This window comes from Kwoniella bestiolae, chromosome 1 (genome assembly GCF_000512585.2).
Source record: "Kwoniella bestiolae CBS 10118 chromosome 1, complete sequence".
NCBI classification, from domain to species: Eukaryota; Fungi; Basidiomycota; class Tremellomycetes; order Tremellales; family Cryptococcaceae; genus Kwoniella; species Kwoniella bestiolae.
The window spans coordinates 5,893,107-5,913,657 of NC_089241.1; the positions used below are offsets into that span (position 1 = coordinate 5,893,107).

At 47.2% G+C, this 20,551-nt stretch overlaps 6 protein-coding genes across 6 annotated transcripts; 3 read left to right on the forward strand and 3 right to left on the reverse strand.

Annotated features, from left to right (window-relative positions):
- Positions 1 to 288: 288 nt before the first annotated feature.
- Positions 289 to 946, forward strand: I302_102208 (uncharacterized protein; the record flags this gene model as incomplete). The annotated part of the gene is made up of 3 exons (XM_019187585.1): positions 289 to 390; positions 548 to 709; positions 815 to 946. 3 exons carry the CDS (start codon positions 289 to 291, stop codon positions 944 to 946), a joined length of 396 nt encoding a protein of 131 aa, XP_019050463.1.
- A 432-nt stretch (positions 947 to 1,378) lies between these two features.
- On the reverse strand, positions 1,379 to 3,444 carry I302_102209 (uncharacterized protein; the record flags this gene model as incomplete). Its single annotated transcript, XM_019187586.1, has 5 exons — positions 1,379 to 2,462; positions 2,578 to 2,948; positions 3,067 to 3,139; positions 3,205 to 3,257; positions 3,322 to 3,444. 5 exons carry the CDS (start codon positions 3,442 to 3,444, stop codon positions 1,379 to 1,381), a joined length of 1,704 nt encoding a protein of 567 aa, XP_019050464.1.
- Positions 3,445 to 4,522: 1,078 nt separating this feature from the next.
- I302_102210 (uncharacterized protein) lies at positions 4,523 to 6,980 on the reverse strand (the record flags this gene model as incomplete). The annotated part of the gene is made up of 5 exons (XM_019187587.2): positions 4,523 to 5,026; positions 5,106 to 5,505; positions 5,564 to 6,443; positions 6,516 to 6,649; positions 6,883 to 6,980. 5 exons carry the CDS (start codon positions 6,978 to 6,980, stop codon positions 4,523 to 4,525), a joined length of 2,016 nt encoding a protein of 671 aa, XP_019050465.2.
- A 2,720-nt stretch (positions 6,981 to 9,700) lies between these two features.
- Positions 9,701 to 12,006, forward strand: I302_102211 (uncharacterized protein; the record flags this gene model as incomplete). Its single annotated transcript, XM_019187588.1, has 10 exons — positions 9,701 to 9,811; positions 9,940 to 10,035; positions 10,131 to 10,334; positions 10,412 to 10,909; positions 10,972 to 10,998; positions 11,057 to 11,170; positions 11,222 to 11,266; positions 11,327 to 11,392; positions 11,456 to 11,632; positions 11,704 to 12,006. The coding sequence occupies 10 exons, from the start codon at positions 9,701 to 9,703 to the stop codon at positions 12,004 to 12,006; spliced, it is 1,641 nt and encodes a 546-aa protein (XP_019050466.1).
- An 818-nt stretch (positions 12,007 to 12,824) lies between these two features.
- I302_102212 (uncharacterized protein) lies at positions 12,825 to 15,942 on the forward strand (the record flags this gene model as incomplete). Its single annotated transcript, XM_065869441.1, has 15 exons — positions 12,825 to 13,168; positions 13,277 to 13,331; positions 13,398 to 13,498; positions 13,575 to 13,716; positions 13,779 to 13,880; positions 13,957 to 14,358; positions 14,418 to 14,535; positions 14,594 to 14,662; positions 14,731 to 14,846; positions 14,899 to 14,938; positions 14,999 to 15,108; positions 15,180 to 15,401; positions 15,468 to 15,574; positions 15,644 to 15,764; positions 15,847 to 15,942. The coding sequence occupies 15 exons, from the start codon at positions 12,825 to 12,827 to the stop codon at positions 15,940 to 15,942; spliced, it is 2,145 nt and encodes a 714-aa protein (XP_065725513.1).
- A 370-nt stretch (positions 15,943 to 16,312) lies between these two features.
- On the reverse strand, positions 16,313 to 19,674 carry I302_102213 (uncharacterized protein; the record flags this gene model as incomplete). The annotated part of the gene is made up of 14 exons (XM_065869442.1): positions 16,313 to 16,639; positions 16,749 to 17,108; positions 17,165 to 17,353; positions 17,406 to 17,459; positions 17,521 to 17,701; positions 17,758 to 17,812; positions 17,866 to 17,997; positions 18,055 to 18,265; positions 18,326 to 18,631; positions 18,709 to 18,896; positions 18,957 to 19,023; positions 19,083 to 19,146; positions 19,204 to 19,283; positions 19,348 to 19,674. The coding sequence occupies 14 exons, from the start codon at positions 19,672 to 19,674 to the stop codon at positions 16,313 to 16,315; spliced, it is 2,541 nt and encodes an 846-aa protein (XP_065725514.1).
- Between the last annotated feature and the right edge of the window lie 877 nt (positions 19,675 to 20,551).

Genomic DNA, 20,551 nt, shown 5'->3' on the forward strand with positions numbered 1-20,551 from the left:
ACTATACACGTAGGTATGCTTGATGGTCGTTCAGATGAGATGCACCCTTTGTTTTGGATTGACCAAGTGGTCCGTAACGAGCAGCAGTAAGATCTTGAGATGAGGTCACGGCGAACAGCACGAACCCAAACATACGGTAGACGCGGTTCCGTCGGAAGAAAACACCTCGCAACCAAAAACAATTTTCGAACCTGTCAACAACCAAGATATGAGCATTCATCACAGCTTTTCAATTGGCATACAGCATAAACATATTGACATATCTTAAGCAGAAACAGATACAGCAATATGGCTCCCACAGCAGGCCCGTCCAACCAGAAACAGCCGGCAGAGAGGAAGAGGAAAGCAGGAGGAAGCGGTAAGAAAGGCAAGGTGTTTGTGGAGGACAAGGTGAGTCGACTTTGTGGTGAGCGAGCAGCGACGTTCAGCACCAACATGACATCTTGCATCAAGACTCCTCTGAGTTTGCAAGTTGATGGACGTAATGATAGATTCCGGTCGAGCTGACTGACTTACGCTTGTATTTCGATCCCTTGCCTCTTCTCAGAAGGATCTCCTTTCCTTGATGTCATCTATAACATCAAGTAAAGACGCCATGGCGGAATCAAAAATTACAAAACGCAAGGCGGCGCTTGAGGAGTCGGAGACGAGTGTAGCTGAGGAGAAGAGTAGGAAGAGCAGGAAATCGGTAGAGAAGGAGGAAGCTCTGGTAGGTCTCTTCTCTGTCCCAGGTATCTTCTGTTGCCTTGCCTTGCCTTGCCTTGCCATTCCGTATGGTGACGTCGTGCTGATTCTCTTGGGTCATATGTGATAGGAAAGAGCCAAAGCCAGTTTACTCGAAAAACAGCGTCTGAAGAAATCCAAGAAATCCTCTTCTAACGCTTCAGGTCAGAAACAGACAGGATCGGCGGATCAACCGAAGAAGAAGAAAGTGGGATTCGCCTGATTCACTGATAGGAATGGATGGGAACCTTGAGAACACGTCGAGACGAGCTAAAAGCTGGGATAGGATAGACTAATGGACAGCAACATTATTGTACTTTGTGTTATGAACCGTCATGTAATATTATGATCGCGTGTCCGTCTTATCTCTAACCTCGGCCAGGCTCAAGCTTACCTCACTCCCCGGAGCTTCGAGCCTCGGCGTGGACCTGTCGATATCGTTGATATAAGTGCATCTGATAATGCTGATGCATTGACTATAGTGTATACGTTATACCAAACAAAGTCCCTTATCCTAAACTGTCAATTATATGTATACTGATGTTACAACAAGAGTCCTTAGATATGTAAAATAGATAACTGCGATCCCCACATTATACTATACTATACTTGCCTTCCCATTCCGAATTCTAAATTCTACTTCTGCACTCATGTTCTATCGACCTGCATGTGAATCCACAGGACTCGGCGAGCCAGTCCCCGACCCGGGCCCATCCCTAGGAACCTCGCTATACAACGGCGGCAAATCCACGATCTCTTCCTCGAACCTCCCCGCATCGGCATGTCTCCTAAACGTCGGCTGTCCATGCCCATCCTGTCTCCTTCTAGGTGGATTTGCCCGCCCATGCCCAGGTGAATGGGTCGCACCGGGTGGTAAAGTCGGTATCTGATCGGGATTCTCGGGGTTGGTCACTCTCATCCCACCTGTTCCCCCGACGGGGTGCTGGGGTGGCGGTCTATCATTGAACCCGTGGAGGACTTGTCGAGAAAGAGAGGGTTTGGAATGCGAGGTGTCGTCGCTGCTTGTTCGATGATTCTGGTTTTGGGTGTGGCTTTGACTTGATTGGGATGATGTGTAAGGAAGAATAGGAGCAGTAGGGATGGGTGTAGGGGCCGAGGTGGTAGGTGTAGGAGGATTAGATTTGGAAGGTAGTGGTCCTGCCACGCCTGGTGCGCTGGGACTATTATTCTCATCGATCAAAGATGATGACTGATGATGCCCTTGAGTAGCCATGTTGGTCGTGGCGATTCCAGTCCCAGTTCCAATTTCAGGTCCCGATCCAGCTGTTCGTTCGGACGTAGTGAAAAACGAGTGTCCCTCGGGTGGTTGGAATGTCCCAACTTCCCTGTAAGGCTCGACCATCCCATTCCTACTTGATCCATGATCATCATCATTTGCCAGATCGATGTCCCCTCCATCCAACTTCCTAACGCTTTGTCCTTGGTTCCTTCTACTCCTCCTTCGAAGTAGGAAGAACAACACCACACCAACAATAGCGAAGAATGCCAAAACACCTATCACGACCCCAGCTATTCCTCCTCCCGAGATTCCTGAATGTTTATTCGCATCACTTGCAGATTGGGTGATGGGTAAGGTAGGGGGGTCGATCGTACCTGTTGTTATCGTTGCTGGCCAAGATCCCGTGACTTGAGGATCTGCTTTGAGACACGATGGGTCGTCCGAGTCGGAGACGGAGTATATACCGGATGTACCTCCTCTGCCGTATCCTCTTCCAGAGCTAGCACAAAACGTGTATCAGCATATCGTCCAGTCATATACCGTGCCAGGCGATTATAACCCGCCGAGCTACACCAAGCAGTGGAGAAGAGGAGAGACGTAAAACCCAAACTCACTTCATCATAACGATAAACCTCGACTTCGCAGGAATATCCAACACCCAATCACTCTGACTCGTCACCCCCTTTTCTAGCGTCACGTCATAAGCGTTGAAACTCTGATCCATAGCTATCACCGTGAAATTATAAGGCCCGTATTCCAACCCTCCTGACCAGGATAGCTCAAATCCCCTCTGACACTGTACCGCCTGTCCTGAAACGGTGAATGTGAAATCCAGCGATTCCGATCGGGACCCGGCCCAGGTTAGACATGAGGTATCGTTGGATGGTTGGACGGTTTGGACTTCCGATGAGCCGCCGGTCGCTAGGCCGTTGGCATCTGACATTACTACTACGTAGTTCACCCCGGCAGCTAGTTGGAGGAGGATCTGGGTGACGTATTGAGGATTAGCTGGGTTCTGTTCTGGTACATGTTAACTCCATGGGGAGGGAAGAATATTCCAGCATTGATACAACGAGCGGAACCAGAGGTATACCCGTACTCACCTCGGTACTTCCCGTGCCATTTGAATAGTATGAATCTGAAATATCATAGAAGAACGGCTGGCCGTATACCGGTCTATTAACAACAGCAATCAGCTCGTGGCCATCGAGTAAAGAAATAAGGATGAGAGGCACACTCACACGATCCACAGCGTGAATGGTGCTTTCCCTTTTGACCAAGAGATCGGTACAGCCTACGACCATTCACGTCAGCTCGACAAACCATGGAAAGATAGGTAAGGTCAGAACGCGACATACCTGACATGAAGAGGTGTTGGTAGGCCACTGGAAGTAAAAATCTGTCGCTCCATATACGACGGGGAGTATCAAACTCGACAAGGAACACAGCCAAAGGAGATAGGAGAATTTGATTTTCAACATGTTGCTGTTGCTATGCGAAGATTGTCCACGCGTCAAGCGTCAAGCAGGGATGCCTTTGTATTTCGGAAGTTGGTGGATCACAATGTCATATAGATGGGTTGTCGAACCGGGCCGAGGGGAGGGGGGTGGATTAAACACGTCGAGCGGATCTTCAAAATTTACGATGACTATGAAAAGAGAAAAGAACAGGATAATAAGTATAATAATTACAAGTCAAGAGATGAGGAGAGAGAGGGAAGGGGAGGACTCGAAGCTGTGCCAAGACGTTGTAACTTAGTCCACTAGACTAGTCTGATTAAGGTAATTTACAGTATGCAGATGGGCCAATTACAAATTATTGTAATCAAGTATTAGAAATCGCATTTGGTAATACTGTTAACAGCCAAGGGATCTACACCACCTGCAAGGCACGCTCCGATCCGATTCACCCGAACCGCTTGAACAGAGAGAAAGAGACAGATTCAAAGTCAAAGTCAGAGTCAAACGCGATTCTGATTTTGTATGATGTTCAGTAAGATTTTAGCATCACCAAGATAGTAAATACACGTTTGGTCTATCTGTGATCGGTCTCACATTCCAGAGTATACCATCTCATTTCATTCGTCAGTCAAAATTTCGGGTATCTCTTGGTTCCATGTCATTCACCGACACGGGGTGTTTACGTAGAGATGACACAACGGTGTGATCGGAGGCATTACGCGTTCGATTTACGTCGAGCATGTCAGTACAGCTACACAGGGGGGGTAACCAGGTATGAAAAATCGCAGTGTAACATGTACCATGTACCATATATCCACGATCCGATACGGTATGTGCAATTTCAAGGTCAAAGCTAAAAGTCCAAAAACCAATATTGCATAGATGTGTAAACGTGATGATCACATTGATTCAAGGCATGACCATAATTAAACAGAAACGAAACGAACTAGAAATACAGTACAGTACAATACAATATCAATATTATAGGAAACATGATACTAGAATGATGAGTAATAATGAAATGGATCGAATGCTAGGTTATGCACACATCAATCTGTATCGTACAAGACGTTAAAGGTCATGAATCAAGAATCAAGAATCACGCAGCAGCTCTAATCCCTCTTTGAACCGTTCTCGCTAACTTCCTACTCTGCACGTTCTCCCCCACATTCCTGATCCTACCGGTAGTAGAGTGTTCATCATCCGACGAACCTATACTATCCACATCCATCGGTTCATATTCTGACGAAGGGGAGGGCGAGGAACTTCTATCCCTCCTTCCCAGTAGGCTTGACGAGGAAGACGAAGCGAGACTTGAGGGGGAAGGCGATCTCGATGAACATGGTCGAGCAGTCAGGGGATACAATGAAGCGTAGCTCGGCGTGGGCTCCTGTATCGGTACAGAGATCGACTCGGCGGCCTCGACTTCTGGGGTTGAGGAGTTGGATTTGGAATAGATAGGGAGGGCATCGCATTCCCTCAAATCACCGTTCTCGTGGAATAGTTGGATATATGCTGGAAGAGGTGCGGGTTTGGGTTTGGAGGATGGGATTGGGGAGGGACAGGTACCGAATTTGATGGGTGTTGAGAGGATCACCACTTGCTATTGTACAACTCATGATAATCAGTAATCTGTCCTACATCGAAGGACGGGTAAGGTGGAAAATAAGCGCAAAACTCACGTTATCATCCTTACTTCCTGGACTCCTACATACCACCCTAATCTTCAAATCATGTCTGATCTTCAAGAACGGTCCATCCAACTCAGGCTGTGGTCTCGTACTTGATGATTTACCAGATTCGAGACTTGGCATAGGTAAGATGACATTCACTTTCCTCCATTTATCACCTAATCCCAAACCTTTGTCGGCGAAGAAGAAGTTTCGTTGATTACCATCATCACTGAGCAGACACTGTCTAGTCCGCATTCCCTTGAAAGGTCTTTCGTCGTATCCCAAGAAACTGCCTGAGCCATCTGCGTAGCCCATTCTTGGGGAGATCAACTGATTCACGGACGAGTTTCGGGAAGGTTGGTCGGCGGGAAGAGGGAAAGACGAGGTGAATGATTGAGAGGGAGTTGACCTGTTCTCAATCAATCAGCAAGACACACTTATCTAGCACGGGGATATGGTTGACTCACGTATACCTCTCGGTCTCTTCCACCTCCATACCCAGCTCGAGGATATATGTCGACAAATCCTCTTCAGCTTTCTTACCCTTCCCACTAGATCTTTCCATAGGAACAGACTCCAATTCCCTTGATCCACCTCCTGACAAAGGCGTTTCATCGTTTGTAGTAGGGGCAGCAGAAGATCCACTTTCACTGGAAGACGCTTGAGGGGTATCCACATCCATACCTTGAGATACAGGTTTTCTAGCTCTAACTCTAAGACTGACTTTCAAGCTCTTCTCCTCACCATTCACGTCCACCCAATCAGGTACGGTGACCACGCACTCGACAGGACTGGTGCTATCCGCTTCGGGCCTGAGTGTGAAATGTCTTTCCGTTCTTTCCTGAGCGGAATGACCGATAGCAGAAGGTAATCTGTGCCTTTGGATGGTGAAGGGGGACCACTTGGAAGATGATTTCTCGATTGACTTGGCGAGGAGGGAATGATTACCGAAGATCGAGTCGAATGGTTTTGATGATTTAGGCTTCATGATGACTGGTCTGATAGGGATGGGAGTAATGCTCTCCATGATGATATCGCCGTCGCTCGAGGACGAAGAGGAGGAGAGGGAGATCGAAGAGGAAGAAGCGATGCTGGGTGTGGCATAAGTGGTAGTCGCTGGTTCGGTCCATCCGATTGTCGAATGAGCAATAAAACCATAAGAGATGGTGGTCATTTCTGAATCGTGGCAAGGAGGCAACCACCCAGGAAGTCTCATGTCAAAGGCCACGGCAAGTTGGATCCTTTGAGCGTGGGGTCTCGTGGGATCGTGCGAAGGGAGAAGGAGTGGTTTGGAAGGAGTTGCAAGTGTGAGAGAGGTTGTATATAATCGCATGGGTGTGTATCGCCCTATAGCAATGATCACCAAGTCGTGTTCAGTCAGCTGGTGTCTACATTCGTATATTCACTAGCTATTCTCACCGTGATCATCCCAGAATTCGGATTTACCCTCCATGACAATCTTCAAATCCCTCACTTCTCTCAGTCTACCTTCTAATGGGGCGGGCAAAGCGGGTAATGAGATGATGATATGACCAGGTAAGGAGTAGCTCGTACTATTCATGGTGTGTGTATGTGGTCATGTCAGCCTCCATCAATCCACACAAAGTCCACACCACACACGTCACATCGCCAAAACGTCCTTTGATCATCAAAAACACACTCAACATTCAACCATACTCATCACTCGGCCGAGTAAGCCCATTATAACCGGGTGGCAATTCAATCCAATCCACATCACACATTACTCAAGCTGAGTCAACCGTACCACAGAGAGACCACTACTCACCCAGTGTTAGGTCCACCAAGCATATCCATAACCCCCTCATTCTCCAAGACCACCTGTACCTGCGCTGAGAGGTAGTTCGTGTGAGATTGGAATACCATGTTGGGTCGTGCAGAGTCGCTGTAATCAACCCTTTAACAGTCGTTTTCTGGGCGACGCGAGGATGAACGTGGAGTCGGCGATTGAATTGCCCAGTGTATCTTTATCTTCTGAGATTGGTGCTCGTTGCGTTATATCGATTGAATGTCGAGTATGATCGTTATTGATTCGTCTAGAGGTATGAGATCGTCTTCGTTTAGTCTGCGAGGGAGAAGAGAAAGATGGAAAGGAAAAGAAAGAATCAGAGTAATCGATTGATTGGGATTGTTGATTTGTTGATGTCGTGGTCCTTCGAGCTGTACTCAATCTGTGTGAATACAAAGGGATGTTATTTGGATGAGTGGTAGTGGGAGTGGTTTCAAGGCGATGAGTATTTGAAGGATGCCTTGGGATTGATTGAGAGGTATGATGACTGAGAGAGGAAGGAAGGGAGAAAGATCGTGAGGATCTTGAAGGAGGCATGGTATATATTCGTTGGAGTCTGAGGTGAGAGTGGGGGTGAGTGAGGCAGGTACACCTCGGTTGAGTTGGACCAACTGGACGGATTAACTGATTGACTGATGTCGATCTTGTGTGATGAGTACGAGTACAAGCGACTACTCTGTGTGAAATGAGTTGAGATCAAAGGTCGTGTTAAGGGGTAAAGCGTCAATGTGTTTGATAGGCAGTAGAGGAGAGGTAGGTCGGTTGGACGGATGCCGCTTCAGAGTTGATACCTTTCAAAGGTGTAAATCGAGAGGAAGGAGGAGTGGGTGTATGTATGTGGAGATACAGAGGACGAGTAGGAGAGCTAAGGATCAAGGGATATATATATTATGTGATGAGAACAATAAGCTGTGTTAGTTGATTGTGTAACAAAAAGGACAAGTCTGCGAAAGAGAACAATAAGAAGGTTGTGTTCTAGTATGAGTGACAAGATGGATCCAGGGGGTGGCAAAGTATTGATGGGTTATAGTGATGATGATGGTATAGTGATATTCGTTATTGTTCGTATCAGGTCATGTCAAGAATTAAGGTTGAAAGGTGAGATGTGTATTGTTGTTTTACACAAGCGAGGAGTGTGTATGAAAGTGGTTGTGTGTTTTGTGTATTTGTGATTGTGCGTGTGTACAACAGTATGCTTACCGTATCATCGGTCAAAGGCGATCAATCCGATTACACTACTAGTACTAACCTAGACTAACTCACTTGTTCATTGTTCTTTCACTCAACCTAAGCTGTGTAAGCTACTGAGGGGATCTCGTTTGGACGACGTTTCATCTTGAAATAGTACCAAGGATGAGGATTCCATTGTTTGTTCAACATCTCTAACAATAGACTTTACACACAGACTCGTTTTGTGTATTTCTCTCTTTCTTGAAGAGAGGTGTACGTACGTGATGGTGTATGTACGATACCATGAGGCTAGGTGTGATGTGGCTTGTGACATCGAGGTTCGAGGACCGAGCTGAGGATGAATGATGATCTTATTATTCATGTGCTACCTGTTGCATTTTGTTGTATAAGAACAATAAGATGAACGATGGTATAGATGTGATCGGATCGGTATCATGTTGAACGAACGAACGAACAATAAACAGACATCGTTCGAGGTGATACGAGGGGCAGGGGGTCTGTGCCTGAATATGGGGGTGATCCCCTATTTAACCGACTTTCAGCTATACCGACTTTCAGCTATCGAATGAATCGTGGTTCTGACGATGGGATTGTCAAAATTCCAACCACCATGCATGTGTCGCACATAGATTATATGCATGTCGATCTGATTGGACGACTGTACATGGTACCACCTCTTCGGTAGCAAGGGAAAGCGTATGATGGGATACAGTAGTCAGTCGTCGTGTTGCATCTGGTCGATGGGCGGTTACACTGATTCCGATGTATCGTTAAGCAGGCAGTCATAGTGATCACGGCCACTCAGCGCGGCGTGTCGGCGTGCAGTAGGTGGTATGGGCTAGATCACCAATGTTGCGATGGTATCAATATTCATTGGTCGACTTCTGCAAGACAACGCGATCTTACAGTGACGACCTGAACAACGAGTAATGCTAATTTCACTTCCATACGATACGATCTCATGCCAAGACTTTACTATGGTGACATGCCATGCTAAAAGCGGGTTAACCCCTCAACGAGACTCAGATCCATATCAACCAAAAGCACGTTCGATGGGTAACAACGTCAAATGAGAATAGGAATTCCTTCACCTTGACTACATGCCGAATATCTCGCGTATCTCTTCGAAATAATCTACGGCCGTCTACCCAATATCACTAGCGTTAAGAACAGATCATGTATCTCGAAGAAACCAAGTGACAACATAGTAACGGACTGCACTATGAGGTGTCATAGTACTGATGCTGCGCGGCATTCTCAAACTACCAAATCACCTTGACAACGCTTTTCCAATCACTTCCGCATACCACTCCCAGCTCCAAAGATGCAAGGTATATAAAGGTCTTCTAGCAGTCGCTCGAAACTGTTTTTCTTCTCCTCAAGCAATTGACTTGCTCCTCATATTGACCAAAACTTTTCCTCTTTTCACTGTACTTAATTCACAAAACGAGGTTGATCCTCTTATTTCATTCTTGTTCACTTCAAACTTAAAGCCAGTGATATTACATACCTATTCAAGTCTTCGGAAACCCTGCTAACAAACATTTCTGTGCCGGTCACTTCCCCTTCAACCAATCCCAACCAAACCAACCTCACCCTAATCGAGATGACCCAATTAACCAAACTCTTCACTCTACTCTTCCTCCTCCCCTTCCTCGCTCAGGGCTTGGTCCTTCCTCAAGCCAATATCGAGCACTTCAAAAAGGCTTTACAAGATGTGAGTCTCGTCTCTTCCCATCTACCGGGCTTCCCTCTTGCCATTCTAGCTCTACTAGAATTAGGTCATACCCTTGAATCCGATATGCTAGGACTGGCTGATGCTGAGAATTTGTTATGAATATTTAGGGTGTGAAGAGACACCACGATCAGTCAAACTACCTTCGATCGCTAAGTTCTTCAATTGACGGTATGACACAGGCTCAAGCTAAACGAGATGATCTGGTGAGTCCGACTCACCTATACCACACTCAATCAACAAGTGCGCGCCCAGTGGAGTATATACAATGGAAGTGAGCTGATACCCACAACTCCACTAGGCCGAAAGACAACTATTCGGAATCGGACGAAATCGAGGAAACACCCGCGGTGGGGGTGGGGGTAGAGGAGGAAATGGTAGAGGAGGAAGAAATCGAGGAGGGAATGGTGGGAATGGGAATGGTGGTGCGGTAGCTGCTGGAGCTGCTGGGGGAGCAGTGGCTGGTGCTGCGGGGGGTGCAGTGGCTGGAGAAGTAGCCGGCGGGGTGAGGTATTCTGCTCTTCTGCTCTGTTGTCGATCGGTGTGACTACGAGTTTTTACTGAGAAGTCGTTGAATTACAGGATGACGAAGCTGCTGCTACTGCCACCGCCACTGCTACCCAAGAAGCAGCCGGAGCAGCTGGAGAGACCGCCGCTGCTGAGGGCGAAGCAGCTACTGCCACTGACACTGCGGCCGCGGAGGAGACTGCCGCTGAAGCGGAAGCTACTGCTACTGTTACTGAAGCAGCCGGAGCTGAAGATACCGCTGCTGCTGCCGAAGAAGCTGGTACTGGAGAAGACGCTGCTGCAGAGGGTGAAGAGGGTGCTGCTGAAGCAACTGCCAGTGAAGAAGCAGGTGCAGAAGAGACCGCTACTGCTACTGAAGAAGCCGGAGCTGAGGCCACCGCTTCTGCCGAAGCTGAAGCCGAAGCTACCGCTACGGCCACCGGTGAGGCTGATGAAGAAGGTGAAGTTAGTATCCAGACCGTCAGTGTAGAAGGTGATGGAGTAGTCGCGGAAGCTACAGCTACCGAAGCTGCCGGAGCAGAGGCGACTGCGACAGAGGCTGAGGGTGCTGCTGTGAGTGAACTTCTATCTTACATGCATTCATAACTCGTATTGAGACGTTACTTGAGATATAGGGAGAAGCCGAAGATGGTGCTGCCGAGGTGAGTCGCTCTGCCCCACTCTTTAAACATTTGACCAATCAATGTACATTTGATGTAGGCCACAGCCACCGCCGAAGCTACAGCTGCGGCCGGGGCGGAAAGTCAAGCAGGTGCTACGGCTACTGCTACCGAAGCCGGATTAGCAGGGACGACAGCAACAGCGGCCGCGGAGGTAGGTCCAGGTTTGCTACCAAGTCGAGTCGAGGCTGATCTGGATGTATAGGGAGGTGAAGCTGGTGCTACCTCAGAAGCAGCGAGTGCTGCTGAGGTGAGCCACATGATTCTTCATTCCATCCATTGGGCAAGGTTAGCTGACCATATGTTTTAGGCCACTGCTACCGCGGCTGAAGGTGAAGCTGGAGCCGGAGCTGCTGAAGCTACTTCTGCTGCCGAGGTGAGTTATCAATTTCTGCATGACTTCTCCCCTTGAGCAATGGGATTGACCGCGTGGGTTCAGGCCGCTGCAACCGCCACTGAAGCTTCCGACGCTGTTGAGTCCGCATCTAACGGTACGGCTTCTGCTGAGGCCGAGGGAGCTGCCAACGCTACTGCCACTGCCACTGCATCATCCGAAGGTGAAGCTGCTGGGAGTGGTACTGCCTCCGCTGAGGGTGCTGAGGCGACTGCTACCGTAGTGAGTTGAGCATTGCTAGGGCTGCATCAGCGCATGAGGTAATATTCGCTGATATGGATGTTATCGTTTAGGCTGCCGAAGCCACTGCTACCGAAGGTGCTACCAGCGCAGAAGGTGAATCTGCTGCAACTGAAGAGGCGGGTGCCGAAGGATCAGGCTCCGCAGACGGTACTGCCATTTTCCAAAAGCTCGGCGAGAACCTCGGAACCCTCTTATCAGGCGGAAGTACCGGCGATCTCACCCAAGATTTACAAGGCTTATTGAGCGGTACGGGATTAGGTAGCCTTCTAGGTGGTGGAGCTGCTGCTGAACAAGTAAGTGGATTATCATCTTTGGTCATTTCTGAGATAAGTTACCGAAATGGACAGTACTGATACATCCGTTCTGTCCGTCCGTAGGCTAAGCTCTAAGGTAGATAAGAAGAGGGAAAGGACCTTTACAATTTAGCATATCCATATTTTTGAGTATGCATTGTGTAGCTTTTATGAGGAAGAGGCGTTTCCGCACATCTGGTAGAGGTAATTCGAACAAACGTTCATCCTTTCTCTTCAATCAACTGCTTGGCATTGGGTGGCGGACACTTTGTTAAGCTGTTCATACGTAATTAATCGCTTCTCTAGCGAAGTTGAATATGATAACAAACAAGTAAGAGAGTGATTTAGCAGAATTGACCTTGGGTAACCATTCTAGACTTCCTTGTACCATATCCTGCCATTGATATTCTGTTCAAAGTAAAGAGATAAGCACATGAAATAGTCTTTTTATAACTGGTCTGATCTTCAGATGATGTGCGTTCGGTGATGTCCGTTAGCGTGGTTCCCATGCCCTCCCTTTACGCGAGTTAGCCGATAAACAACACCAAACACTTAGTTTTAAGCGCAACACATTGATTCACTTTACTCTCAATTCTCAATCTCACCTTTCACCTTTTCCCTTTACAAACTGCATCTCATAGAGCTTAGAGTATAGAGTGGATAGAATCATTAGACTTGTACCATGAGAACATCCTGAAAGACTTCACAGCAAGACCATCGCTAATCAACGCTTAATCACCTACCTCAGGAAGAATCGAATTTGGATCCAAGCTCTGACTTTATAATTCACGACCCCTCCTCACGAATCACGAAGCACGACTCCAGAATTTCTCTTCACTTTGCGGCACACTCAACATATATATACGACTACACCCACGATGTCTTCATTGGACGATCGACGCTCCATCATTTCCTCTACGAACAACATACCACGTAATTCCTCCGCTATACTATTCGCTACCGCAGAGTCATCAGCATCAGCACGTAGTCACACCAACGGCAGAATGGGAGCGAACGAGAATACACCGTTGCTAATTGATAATCCCTCGCATCAGGGGAGCTGGGTCGAGAATGGCGTGGGAAGTGACGATGGGTCAATCAAAGTTGATACGAAGACTAACAAGAAGGGGAAATCTACGTTGGCTATCGCTGCGAAGCTGAAGCAGAGATCTAAGTATTATGTACCCATTACGGATTGGCTGCCTAATTATTCCTGGTCCTTGTGAGTGGTTCTCTCATCATCCACAAGTTGTCTTACACTCAAAACTGCGTGCTTAATATCGGCGTTGATTTGTTCTGTGTGAGTTGTTGAATGACGTGCTTGCCCTAGGTTCTCGGGGGATGTCGTAGCTGGCTTGTCGGTTGCTTGCTTGCTCATACCCCAGGTAAGTTCCCCCTATTTTAGGTTCAAAATATCATCGTGCTCACATGACTGCTTTCGTCTCTGACAGTCAATGTCATATGCCAGCGGTCTAGCAGGACTGAGCCCCCTAGCAGGTCTGTGGTCGACAGCGGTACCAGCTTTAGCATACAGCGCACTTGGTACCTGTCGGTCAGTTGACTATTCCCTAGTCCTCGTCGCCTTACACCAAAGTACATATAGCTGATGAATGGATCTTGCTCACTAGCCAACTGTCCATCGGTCCTGAAGCTTCTCTTTCCCTGCTTATGGGCCAGATGATTCAAGATGCTGTATTTGGAGATCCACATCATAAGCCCAAACATCCAGAACTAAATGCCGCCGCTTTATCCGTTATGGCTACTTTCCAGGTAAGTCACATCTTGAAAACGAGATCAGTCAGAAATGAAGCTGACTAGTCCGTGATTCATAGATCGGCTTGATCACCAGTATCCTCGGTCTGCTTCGTCTAGGTTTCTTAGATGTAGTCTTGTCTCGAGCGCTCTTACACGGCTTCATCACCGCCGTCGGTATAGTGAGTGAAGCAATTCTCAGCTCTCTTGGTCTATCCACATCCATTTGAGCTAACACTGCCTATCCCATGCTCCTAGATCATCTTCATAGCCCAATTAGTCCCAATGCTAGGGATGGAGCATGTCCTCTCCCATCCCGAGAACGCCGAAGACCCGCCCTCCCTACCTCTCCAAAAGCTCATCTTCACTCTCAAACACCTCGATCACATGAACAAACCAACAATGATCCTCAGTTTCACCTCTCTAGCATTCCTCATCGCTGCCAGAGTGATCAAGCAAAAAGCAGTTAAGAGACCCGGTGGGACATGGGTGAGATACGTACCTGAAATTCTGGTTTTATGCGTGACATCCACTGTACTTTCCGCTGCGCTCGATTGGGATAAGAGAGGTATAGATATACTGGGACAGATCAAGGGTGATGCTGCTGTTCCTTTTGGGTGGCCTTTGAATAAGAGGGCGATGAAGTATTTCAATTATACGGTATGTCTTATCTACCATTTATGATGTAGACTGGGATGGTATGCTGATGTATCGATTAGTTGCCTACCGCTTTCGTATCCGCTGTTATTGGAGTGGTGGATTCGATTGTAGCTGCCAGAGAGAACGCTATGAAGTATGGTTATGCTGTTAGTCCGAATAGGGAATTGGTGGCTTTAGGCGAGCTGGCTCAACTTATGAAAGTCAAAGTATCAAATTGACCTGTTTACCTTTGTAGGTGCTACCAATCTCGCTTCATCATTTTTGACTGTCACTGGATGTATACCTATCTTCGGTTCCATTACTCGTAAGTCATTGCGAGACTAGCTACTCAACCTTCAGACTCTGACTAATGCGCTATCTCGAATGTTGTAGGATCAAGGTTGAACGGCCAGACCGGTGGGAGAACCCAGATGGCGAGCATGATATCGAGCGTAGCTATCATACTGTCCATCTACTTCTTGCTGCCTTATCTTTACTTCTTGCCTAAGGTGAGCATGATCTTAGTCGATCTGGGATTCCCATGCTGATCTCAATGGCCAGGCTACTCTAGCTGTGATCATTACGCTTGTGGTGTATAGCAGTAAGTCTTCTGGGATAACGTGGATGCGTGTCAATACCCTAACTGTCATAACGATCTCAGTCCTCGCGGAAGCTCCTCATGAGATTCATTACTTCTACAAAATGCGAGCCTGGACCGATTTCATGCAAATGACCGGAACGTTTATTCTCACGTTGTTCTTCTCAATGGAGGTGGGTTCGCTCACTTCAATCTCATTCACATGGTACAATCAAGCTCATGCAATCACGTTATCTTTCATTAGATCGGTCTAGTAGCTTCCGTAGTCTTATCCTTGATTTTGGTAGTTCAAAAATCCTCACAGCCAAGAATTCAAATTATCGGTAGATTGCCTGACTCAGACCAATGGGCACCGATAGATGAGGATGAGAATGCCCAAGAGGAGATACCGGGTGTATTGGTAGTGAGAATAAGGGAGAGTCTGAGCTTTGCCAATACTGGTCAGCTGAAAGAACGTTTGAGGAGGGTGAGTAGTCAACAGCTCAATCACATGAGATAGTTAAGGAATACTGATACTCGGGATTACTTCTAGCTCGAGCTGTATGGTCATGGGAAATCTCATCCCTCTGACGAACCCAGGAGAGAATCCGCCAAAGCGCTGATCATGCATATGGGGGAAGTACAGGAGATTGATGCCTCGTGAGTATCCTGAACGGATCACTTTGCATATCCCAGTAATCACTGATTGTACATCACATCACACCACAGAGCGATTCAAATCCTGTATGAACTCAGTCGAGCATACCATGAACGAGGCGTTGGAGTCCATTTCGCATCTATCAAACCTGGTCAAATTGAGAGATTCAAAATTGTGGGATTGACTGAACTTGTAAGTTCTCTTTCATTCCTTTGACATCACTCGAGTCCCAATGGGGAATACTGTAGCTGATAGGGAAGTACGATGAACGCAGCTGGGTCCGACGCATTTCCATAAACATCTTCAGGAAGCTATGAAGGAAGTTGAATCGATGGGCTATGGGACGAGTATCTTCTCAAGATTCTCGTAGTGGCGATAAAACCATTCCGAAGATTGTTCCCCCCACCTCTCAATAATCACCATACAACTATATAATGCTCATCACTGTCCTTTTTCTTTTATTCTAATTTTGCATCGTATTCAACTTCTCAATGTGCATACTGCCTTGCGGATGTTGTTTTACAGTGGAGTGGAGAGACTGTGTATAGAAGTACTGTAGATTCTGTTAGAAATAGATGTATAATTGCTGCATCCATCATTTTTCGATCTGTCTCTCCGTGTTCCGAGGAGAAGAATTACACGATACTTCCATTCCTCATCAATACCATTAGAACGATGCATTATTGATACATATCAACACGATGACCTGCCATCCATCGTCCAATCACGCATGACCGCGGTCACCTCCCCCCAGTCATACAACTACAAAACCCCCTTTCCTCACTCCCCTCAATCTGCACCACCAACTCTGTCAACCCCCTTATCCGTCTCTTCAGCACTTTCTCAACTCTACTAACAACCTTTTCAGAATTCACATATATCGCGTCCCCTCCAGCCCCACCAGTGAATTTCGATTTCGAGGATAAATAGGGGGTATGGAATTTTGAGGGGTCGATGGAAGAGGGTGAGATAGATAGTTGGATATGTATCGATCCGATCAGTTCACCCTCGCATCGCGGCCAGAAGCGGGGGGAGGCGTAGTTCGCTACGCCGTCTACTGATGATAGCTGTACACACGAATTGTAATGTCAGCCTCATTGATCAGACGGGGTTGACCCCAGGGTCACAGAGCTGGGTGAACGGAGGTGAGAGTGGTGATCGGAATGGACTACCCACCTCTGATAGTGCCCCTCTGATCTCTTCCTCTTTCTCCGACCCGACATCCAGACACAGTACTTTCCCCGAATCGATCACCAGCGGAATCACACTAGCCATAATGAGAACAGCAATGAACAGACTCGCAATGGGATCAAATCCTGTCCAACCGGTGTATTTGATCAGGATCGTAGAAATGATCACTCCCACACTTCCCAACGTGTCGGCCAAGACATGTAAAAAAACTCCTCGCATGTTATGGGAATGGGAATGATCGTGGCCATGTCCGTGATCGTCGTGAGAGTGAGAGTGAGAGTGATGCTCATGAGAGTGATCATTGCAGTGGGAATGGTCGTCATGGGAATGAGAGTGATCGTGATGCTGGAGCAAAGAGTAGGTCAGCTACATACACGTTTATCAAGGAGGTAGCAGCTTACATCGTGGCTGTGATGCTCGTGCTCATGCCCATGCCCATCACACGCGCCATGATTATGATCATGAGGTTGATGGTCATGCGCATCATGAGAATGATCATGCTTGTGGGCATCTTGCTGAGCTTGAGTTTTCAGGAATCCGGATGATCTTCTTTTGGCCAGCGTTCTCTGTTGTCTGGTAGAAGCGGAAGTCTACTCCTTGTCTTAGCTCTGTCGTTCACCACACGACTGGGTGATCACTTACTCCTTGGGACTCTGATCGATGATGATCGTGCGAATGATCATGTCGGTGATCCTCCTGAGATCCTGAGTCAGCGGACATCCCACTTCAAGAAACGGACAAATCCTTAAGGACTCACCTTCTTCTCATTCACTGGGACATGAGCATGACTGTGCGAATGACCATGTCCGTGATCATGACTATGTCCATGACCATGATGATGATGTCCGCCGGTCGCCCACATTCCGAACAAGTTGATAGCTAAACCAACGCCAGATACAAGAAGGAGTTGTTGGGTCTCCATCTCAGGCGGGTCAATACTGCTCAAAGCGAATCAGCTACTTCTTCGATGATATGTCTGTGTGAGACAGCTTACACTCTTTGTATACCCTCGAATATGATGAAGATGGAGATGAGAATAAGGAAACAGCCTAAAGCTCTGTCAGCTCATTGATTAAATACAGCCTTTTGGAGGGAAGCTCACCATTCGCAAATCCACTCAACGTTTCTACTCTGGAATATCCAAATGTATACCTCCCATCAGGTTTCCAAGTAGCCGCTACTGACGCCCATAATCCCACCGCTAATCCCAGACAATCGAATGCCATGTGTATAGCTAATAAGGGAAATCAGCTGGGCTCGAGATATGGAAGTTTTTCCAACTAGTACGCACCGTCTGAGATCAATCCTAATGAGTTCGTAGCTACGCCGTATACCATCTGAACGAACATGTATGCCAAGTTGAGTAAAAGGAAGTAGAAGATTTTGGAAGATGTCGGTGTGTTGAGGATAGTCTGGAGATGGGGGCGCCATCTGGCAGGAAGGAGGGATATGAAAGACCAGGATGGTCTAGCAGTTGAGAGGGATTTGTTTGGGAAGCCCCACTGTATCGTAGAATATTTAGCAAAATCACTTTCACTGTCATCAGAGACACCTGGACATACCTGAGCTGGGCCATTTTTGCTGCTGATCTTCTTTTCGCCCGTCATAGTCGTACTGATTAATGCCAGAGGTAGAAGTACCAGCAGGTCTGTATAGGTCGGTACGGGACTCAAAGCGAAGAACTGGAGTACCGGGATAGTACAGATGAACAACGTCTGATCTCTGCTCGTCCTTAATCTAAGTGTTGATCCAGGAGACGGGGTCGAGGTAAATGGGAATGGGATATATCGAACCAATAGTCCAGTAACAAAAGAAGCGAATCTTTGTCCGGGAATATTAGATATAGGCAATGGGATTGGTATGATTCCCTATTTTCAAGATTTTCGAAAATGAGTTATCAATTCGTTATGATGACGAACGTGCGTGATAGCGAGAGGTGACTAACCAGTTGATGTAATACAAATATCGATGCCGATGCAGTTGCAGTCGATACTAAGCAATACCATAGTCCTCTATCATTCTTTGGTTTCTCTTTATCTTCGCTGCGATTTCTGTTGGATGATATATCGGAAAGATACTGTTCGGATAGAAAGGTGGTACCGGCAAATAGTATGGTGGATATGAGAGCGATGACTATAGTCGAATAACGGTCAGAAGGCGATGCTTGGGATAACAAGGAGCAGCCTGACTTACCATTCTGTGTTGCCGCTTGGCCTATGATGTATACTGCAGATACTATGATAGGCAGGAGAGGTGCAAGCTGAGTGACAGCGACTGGTAAGCCAAGGTGGGACTGTTGCACGCGTATTTATCACTCACACCGTTTACGTCAAGTATGCTTCCGAAATCCAGAATGAAACCGAGATATGCTACAATGGTGAGTCTGAGAGGCGAAGGGTCAGCGGTGAAACAACCTGTCTTGATATGAACTGTCACCTACCTCAAAGGACCTATCTGCTGGAGGGCGACGAAGAAAGCAACTGATTGTACGGCCAGTACCACGCTGAGCTGAACAGAGCTCTGCCGTGCGACTGGGTTAGTGACAGCAGGATTGCGATGATATCCTGAATATGAAGGGACTCACTGCTGATCTCTTGCTACCCTCTTTGCTCTTCTTCCTCGCATCGCCCATGAACTCCTTCAATTCACCTATGATCCTACCAGCCCATAGACCCAGAACTAACCATCCCGTCCCACCACTAAGCTTCCTCGGATCATCCAGTACCCAGCTCTTGGACGCTGCTACAGCTAGCGCACCAATGAATAGCCTAAGATACGAATTTGGCCTGATCGTGTTCTGGGAGGTGGAGTAGAAAGATGGGTTTTGACTTTGGAAAAGAGACCGACGCGAAGGGACTTTGTGGACTGTCCGATGGAGTGGTGTGGGTGTCGAAGGCGAAGGTGCTTGCATCGTGGATCGATGTGAGCTTGCCTTGACGCAGTGCTAGTCGGTGATACAGAGACAGTACAGCTACAAGAACAGGGATGAGATGAGATCAAAGCGTGAGTATATATGGACAGGTAAAAAAGGAAACAGAGTAGAGATCAGAGAGTGTTCAAGTGGTCCCCCGCATTCAGACGCGTCAATGCTCACATTGATCCAGGCTTGGCGTGAGAGATTCACTGTAAAAGTCATTATCAATGATCGATGCTTCGTCTTGCTTACAGCGGAGGCGGCTGCTGTGCATGCATGTGAAGTATATGACCATGCAAATTCTTACCACAATTCTCACCGTTCATTGACTTCGGTTATGACCTGACTTCAACGTGATCAAGAACAGCCAGTGCTGATGGTGGATGACGCAAAAAGATGTTTCAAGGTTTCACTGGGATTCGAACCCAGGTTACTTGGATATATCTAGTTTCGAACTTTCTCGGGAAGATCTGTTCAGAACCAAGGGTCTTAACCACTAGACAATAAAACCATGAATGGTTCGGTGATAGAGCTTTTGCACAGTATATATAGCTAATTGGATTGAAAGCGGATCCGTATAGGCAACTCGTTGCAATGTTGATTACTCAAACCTCTCATGCATGAGGTACGAACACCGATGCATGACGATAACTTTTAACGCTTTGTTAGCGTGATTGGCGATGTTTGACGCGTATCGTGGACCTATCAAACTCGAGTACTGCGTCCCCCCACCATGTTCCACTGTCCTCATTGAGCTGGTAGATGAGAAGATGAAAGGGGTTATAGGCAATTGGTAAACTATCTATGGACTTAACATCACCCAAAATGATGATTATCTGAGGACTTGGAAGGAGTATATCGATATTGTGGATTT